We start from the raw sequence: 7,014 nt of genomic DNA on the forward strand, positions 1-7,014 counted from the left end.
TCTTGCAAAAATTATTTGCCCGCACGATAATGAGATGGCGCTATGTATTTTTCGTCTGCTCCACCAATTTTTAACTAATGTAGTCAGCTCTAAAAGATATTTAAAATTACAACTGACGGTAAACGGGTAGAAAACGTTAGAGTTTGGAAGAACTTTCTTTGAAAGTAAAATATACTTATAATTTATTGATCCGCATCATACGCGACCGAAACGAGTTTTGGTGGCGTAACGGCGCTAGCTTCTCGGAGGTAGGCAGGTAGCGCCTATGATCTAGCGTCTGCTACAGACAAATTAAAAAGTCATAAGAACGTTTTCGGCTCGACGTTTTCTCTATGAATTAAATTTAACAAAATATAAGCAAACGACACATTAAAATTATATTAAAATGCAAGTATCGTTATAAAGTCAAATTTACGAATAACGATGAGGAATAATTAATAGTGTCTGCTTTATCGGCTGCCTATGCAGCCTATCTAGGTTTCAATCAAGGTTCGTAGAGAAAAATACACTATTGGGTTTCAAACTTTCAATCAAGGACAGTAGATACCATAGAAATCTCATAGGTAACTAGAATGCTGCCGCCTACGGCCGAGCTTGACGCCAGTTCGCCTTGAACCTTCAGCCAATGAGAGGCCGTAGAGTGGTTCCGCCAAGATCCTCCTTGGATCCGCTACTATAGCGGGAGATAGGTGACGTCATTCTCTCTGGTGACATTAAATTCTTGGCATAACCACTCTTTGAGCTCTGATTGGCTGAGATCTGGCTATCGTCTGCCACGGCATTTGGCCCATTTGCCAGTTACACGGCAGCATTCTAGTTACCTATGAGATTTCTATGGTAGATACAGGGACGAGAAAGTGTATTGGCGGCCTCTGTTGGAATATATCACCTAAAATGACCTAAACGCAAGGAGAGTTAGTTGTAAACAAAAAAATGGCGGTCGCCTAATTTTAGCGGTTCTTAACGAGGCTTAAGTGTTCAAAACAAATGGGCATTTTATTATTTACGCTCGTAGTTTTATTTTTAATTTAACATCAAAATGGTAAAAACTAACTACAATAATACTGTCCATGGTGAACCACGTCTTAAAAATGGCCGCGGTTTGTTTACATCTAACTCCCCGTGAATATGAAGACGTTTAAAATCGAAATTTTTTTCCCTGCTTTCTCGTCCCTGTATCTACTGTCCTTGTTTCAATCATCGACAAAAGGGGTGTAGTTCAGTGCTTCCATTTGGACAATCTCATTTCCCCCTCTGTCGGTTCTAATAAATCCCTTTTTATCCCCTTCACAATAGGATTTTTCTTAAAAAGATTTTAAAATCTATGACACTTCTGAATTCCAATTTATTTCATTCGTGGATTCCAATAATGGTAGAGGCGCGGCATTTAAAGTACTCGACCAAAATATTTCTAGCGAAAATTAGGAAAATTCCCAAAAACCTTAATTTTCGAAAAAAATCCCTTAATTTTCCCTTTGTCCATCTCTTCCAAAATAAAATCCCTTTTAGGTCGGAAAATCCCTAAAAAGGGATACAATTCCTCAAAGTGGAAGCACTGGTGTAGTTATAGTTTTCGGTATCAAATAGGCCTTAACAATAGAAGCTAGTGCCATCTACATTTATATAACCAAACTAGATGTTTGGAATTCAACCACTGCACTCATGGGCTTAGAAATGATAAAAAAAAAAGATTAAATTTCTATAAAAAATTAGACCGAGTTCAAACTACAACCGCCGAAATGGAAAAACCGGCATTTGTAAAAGCTTTTCGAAACGATAGATGGTGCGAGAGTTTGTCCCCAAATTTATTTTCTTCTCCTTCTGAAATTTCCTCCCGTTTCTTTAGGTGGATTTTAGCGTAGTTCGCGTGTAGAAACGAAAGGCATGTCCTTGATTTATCATTTCTTAGCCCATGGTCCACTTGACTCTAGGTGGGTTTTTGTAAGCCTCTCTTCTATTTCTGAAATCATGTCCACATCTTAAAATTGTCTTACAACACTACTAATAATATTTTCTCTATGATTTGATTGACATTATAAACAACGAAATAAATCATAATTTATTTATATTAAATAAACTTTAATGGAAATATATTTTATTCTAAATAAACTAAACAAACCCAGCGCAAAAGCAAATTAATTAAGTTTGTCGCAAAGTAAAAAAGGGAAACGAAGGGGGGGGTCGGAAAATATGTCATCAAAATCCGAAAATCGAGGTGAGGCGTTTTAGAACGCTGGTATGTCTACGCGAAGAGAGATAATCGCGCCAGACTATAGACTAAATATAATGTTGCTAGTACTATTCCAACTAGTAGGTTATGTAGTCTATAGTGTGACTAGGTCTCATTAGAAATTTTAATAGGCGTGAGGGTACAGCTGACACACTTTTGGGTCTTATGCTACTTTTGATACTACGTATACAACCCAAGAAAAACTAATAAAAATACTCGTTTCGAAGGAGCTCCCATTAGCATTAGTGGGCACTGGATGAGGACATTCAGGAATTTCTACAAGTGCTGTTCTCGAAGTAAAAGGTAATACAGGATTAAGCCAACAGATGACCATAAGCTTTGGTCGTTTGAAACTACGGGCCCGGTCCTTCTACCGCCGGGCGTGGGTCTAAATTAATTACCTTCCGTTTGGACCGTTTGCTTATTATGAGCCAACATTTTCGCTGCATTTTTTCATTTTAAGGGGAAACCCTACGAATGTAATCATTTATGTCACTTTTAGTTTGGTTTTTGGTAGAACGGTTCCTTTTAGAGATAGTACTAACACATGTAAGTCTATGATATGTATTCTCAAATTTGGTCGAAGCTATTTTTTTCTTTAAACCTCTAGTTTTTGTTTTAATAAATCTGAAACTTAACCAACAACCTAAAAACCATACATTTTGTCATTTTTTTATGAGAATGACGCGAGATAAATGGATAGGGTTTGATTTATTTTGTTAAAGGGGCTCCAAAGTTCGGTGGCAAAAAAAAAAGAAAATTGAGCATGATTTTCATTCCCCCCAACCCCTCTTGGCAGAGTCAACCATAAATTTCGCACTTTACTGACACATTTTGCCACCGAACTTTGGAGCCCCTTTAAATAGGTAACCACTTAACAGTAATTTTATAATAAAAACCTTTAGTATTTTATAAAAATATATAATTAGGCGTCTCATCGCCCTCGATACTTTTAGTGCCTAATTGATTCTATTTTATATTAGTTATTACAGTTTCAACAATTCTACGAAGGGGTATGATAATACGGTTTACAAAAGTTGGGATACCTTCCGTCAAATTTAACAAAAGGTAAATAATTTTACAAACCAAGTAAATCTGATCAACAACCAAAATCTTAAAATAATCTGATACTTCTGATCGCATTATCGTTCGTTCGTATACCGTGACGTAAGAGGATGTTGTTCAAAAGCCGATTTTGAAATTTGATACTGTGACATCACCACGGAATGAAGTGATTAACAATTGCCTCTAATATATTCGAAATTTCCCATATTTTTCCTAATAAACATGACTTTTCTACTAATTGATAAGTTGAATATTGATGATATTGAGGTAACGAGTAGCTATTTACTGTGTATTTAATTTTGGTATTTAAAGAGGGGGATGAGCGCGTACGCAGATCCCCGCTAACAAAAATTTCGAGCACCATCTATCACATTTTGTGAAAGTGGCGGGAGTCAACCCAACCTGAGTGCAATGGAAGAGTCTCATCCCGGACCGCCTCCTTAATGATCAAGGCCAGTTCCACTCCAGGTAAGTATGCCTGAGTGCTGCATACCCAGATAGTATAAGTACTACTCCGCAGATCTAGCTACCGTATATATTTTCCTAGAATTTCAAAATTTATCGTTTAAACGAATAATTTTGCTTTTATAATAGTTGAAAACACGTTTCGGGTATATTATCCAGGTTCTGTTGAAAAAATCTTTTGATAAAGAAAATTAGTTAAGCTGAAAACCGTACTTACATGCTGATTTGGCTAATGGCCTTGCCCAGAGTTCAAGTTGGTGTTCTGGGAGAAGCCAACCAAACAATTTTCGGTCTCCTAATGCTTTGCTTTAACTGTAAGGAACTCACGTACATAGAATTTAAATTATATATTTCGAGAATTCGCATATTTGGTAGCGTATTTTTCATAAAGTGTAAGTGAGGTAGTGTTAAATTTATTTTAATTCCGATCCATTGAAACTCGAGGGCGTTTATACACTGATTCTACTAGTTAAATCTACTAAAAAAATGGTAAAATCTGATTCTGGAAGAATAAATTAAAATTCGTTTTAAGTAATTTAAAGTTTGTCTGCAATGGGAAAATAAGTGAATAAAATGCCATATAACAAATTTTGGCAACTATTTGCGAAAAATATACGTCCAGCTTCTAGGCGCTATCGTAATTATATTTGTACCAGCGAATGATATAAATATGATTTTTTCCAATGGTCAATGAATATTCGTTCATTAAGCCAGGAAAGACAAAATTCTGGGCAGTGAGGAAAATCTGTGCCTAAAATTTAGGTCCTAAATAAATAATTAACCGATTTTCCTCTTTTTACCGTCGGGGCCTCCAAACTTACTTTGACTACCTTACAAAACATTCCTGGTGCCGCTACTATTCACCGACTATTAGTGAACCAATTGGTTAAAGGAATCGGTGTTTGGAAGGCCTCTCATCCTTTTCTCCCCAAAATGGCAATCTTTTTTAATTCGCGTTTTAAAGGGATCCATCACTCACAACAGGGGGAGGCATAGGGGTACCATAAAATCCAGACTGGCAGTGTGCTTCAAAACCAGTTTTTTTGTGACCCCTATGCCTTCCCCTGTTGTGAGTGAGGGATCCCTTTAAATAGATCGAAAATATAATGGAAAGATTGGCAACCCTGTCACTTGTTATTGGTCGCTGGAATGACGTCATTGAGTACTTCTGTCGTGCTGCCTAGCCTGCCTTCCGTTCGACCAACTGGAGCCTACGTTATTATAACAACCAACAACGAGATTAGCTTTAATGCTTTATGGTTTGTTATCTCGTACTCGAATGTATTTCGGTAACTAATAGACTAGTTTGATTCAAGCTCAGAAAATGTAATTAATATAATTTACGTAGAAAAATCTGCAGAAACTGAGAATTCCTTTGAAATCCTAACCTAAGAAATAATAATCAGTAAAATGTCTCCAGCTGTTTTTCATTCTTATGAATTTCTACTTCTCAAAAATCTTGACAATGATCCAGAAAATTGGCAAGAACTAAGGGATTACTTGTCAAAAGACAAACCACCTCATGTTCAGGTTAATTACCTTAACCCTTAATAAAAATGTATTTTAAAAAATTAATACCACTTAGATACCATCAAATTTGTGGTTCCTTTCAATAACATTAGAGAAGACCAAAGAGAGGTTCCCAATATTTCTAAAACAACTCATCGTGACTCATTATTTCAATAATGTGACCACACATTCAGGTTATTTACTTAAAAATTCTTAAAAAGGTTTTTACTTAATAATTTGACCAATATTACTTGCAGAGTCCCTATTAACTCGTTACCTAAACAGTTTTGAATTTGTTGAATTTCACTTAGATAGTATATTCAAATATCAATATATGGAAGAGAGTGTCTTACCTCATGAAGTAAAAAATACATCTCACTTTTCAAAAAAAATTATCTATAAGACTCATAACACCTTTTTTTATAAAGCTGTTCAATTGTCCAAATTTAAAAGTATTATCATTAAAATACAACTTTCTGGAGTCCATACCAGCTTGTATTGGCCGCTTACAGAAACTAGAATACCTTGGGTTAACAGGAAACCGTCTACAGAACAATGGCATCCCAAGATCCTTAGTTTTCTGTAGAAATCTCAGAGTATTTTTAATTGACAACAACCGTTTGGATGCTGTCCCTGGTTTTCTACTTCAGATGCCTTCCTTACAAACGGTTCATCGACATGGCAATCATAATTACTTCAAAGCCACTTTCATGTGGTATGTACCACTTTAATTTACTATTGTAAATAATAAAATTTTCTACAATAAATCAATTTTCAACAGGTATCATACAGATTTCAATGATCGTATCTTGGCGATTAGTGGTTCTCAATCAAATCAGTCAGTTGATCAAGAAGTTCAAACTGAAAATGATCAGCCAGTTTTGCAATCTCCGTCTAGCCTCCAGTTCCTCAGTGCTCAAACAGTTATTGGGACCAAAATGAATATTTTTCACAATTGGTCAAACAATAAATTGAAATATCGCTTACCTGATGTCTTAGTAGACTACATAGCTGATATTTATCCAACATTTAACATTTGTGGAAACTGTAATACAGCTAAACTTCAAGACTATCCGGGTATGCCTTAATTTTTGCGTACTTTGATTCGTTGCTAATCGTAATTTTTGAAAGGTTACAAGGTATTCACATTCAAAAATCCTTATTTGGGAAACACCTGCGTCCCATTTCAACACTGGGCATGTTCATTAAAATGCGCTGAGGCTATAGAGATTCCCGCAAGAATGGAACAAATGTTATCAGCTATGCAACAAGATATGGAATATAAGCGTTATGTACAAGCTGCCCAAGAAGGCTGTCCTTCTTGCGGTCGTCCATACAAGGGAGGAAGGCATTACAACCTCAACAGGAGGCATTTAAGGACCAATTACAGGAATAAATCTTGCGTATTACTTTAGCAAAAATTTGCCTATTGTTTTTTGAGAAAGAGTGTTAACTTAAATCTGGCATATCAATCTCTCCCCTTTTAGAGAATTTCTACAAAAGGTTTTTAGACACCAGAGTGTAATATTTGTAAGAATAGGAGTTTTTATAGCATTTTTATCTGTGATATAAAAAAAAATTGAAAATGCTTATATTCATGTTGTGCCAAAATTGATGCAAAAATAAAGGTTTTATTTCCCTAAATAATCCAATGAATTTATTTTGTTAGTTTAAACAAATTAAATCTAGCTGTTACGATGTTATTAAACTTGGCATAAATTTTAACCTTTAGTTAATGCCTACCC

General features: G+C 35.5%; 1 protein-coding gene and 1 non-coding gene across 2 annotated transcripts; one reads left to right on the forward strand and one right to left on the reverse strand.

The window, feature by feature from the left end:
- Positions 1 to 3,608: 3,608 nt before the first annotated feature.
- Positions 3,609 to 3,771, reverse strand: LOC149935952 (U1 spliceosomal RNA). The gene has a single exon (XR_016472513.1). It is a non-coding gene; the product is annotated as a U1 spliceosomal RNA (small nuclear RNA).
- Positions 3,772 to 4,866: 1,095 nt separating this feature from the next.
- Positions 4,867 to 6,905, forward strand: LOC149935953 (uncharacterized). The gene is made up of 7 exons (XM_090154422.1): positions 4,867 to 5,049; positions 5,109 to 5,290; positions 5,346 to 5,463; positions 5,527 to 5,630; positions 5,698 to 5,984; positions 6,051 to 6,346; positions 6,401 to 6,905. Exons 2-7 carry the CDS (start codon positions 5,171 to 5,173, stop codon positions 6,682 to 6,684), a joined length of 1,209 nt encoding a protein of 402 aa, XP_090010548.1. The 5' UTR covers positions 4,867 to 5,049; positions 5,109 to 5,170; the 3' UTR covers positions 6,685 to 6,905.
- The last annotated feature ends 109 nt before the right edge of the window (positions 6,906 to 7,014 follow it).

The sequence above is a fragment of the Leiobunum rupestre genome, chromosome 7 (genome assembly GCF_980474605.1).
Source record: "Leiobunum rupestre chromosome 7, qqLeiRupe1.1.hap1, whole genome shotgun sequence".
Classification (NCBI taxonomy): domain Eukaryota; kingdom Metazoa; phylum Arthropoda; class Arachnida; order Opiliones; family Sclerosomatidae; genus Leiobunum; species Leiobunum rupestre.

Excerpts from the sequence above, each read along its gene's own strand:
- LOC149935953 (XM_090154422.1), top strand. The coding sequence starts at position 5,171 with ATGTCTCCAGCTGTTTTTCATTCTTATGAATTTCTACTTCTCAAAAAT. Across the intron at positions 5,291-5,345 it reads ACAAACCACCTCATGTTCAG|ATACCATCAAATTTGTGGTT; the intron begins GTTAATTACCTT and ends AATACCACTTAG. Across the intron at positions 5,985-6,050 it reads TTCAAAGCCACTTTCATGTG|GTATCATACAGATTTCAATG; the intron begins GTATGTACCACT and ends AATTTTCAACAG.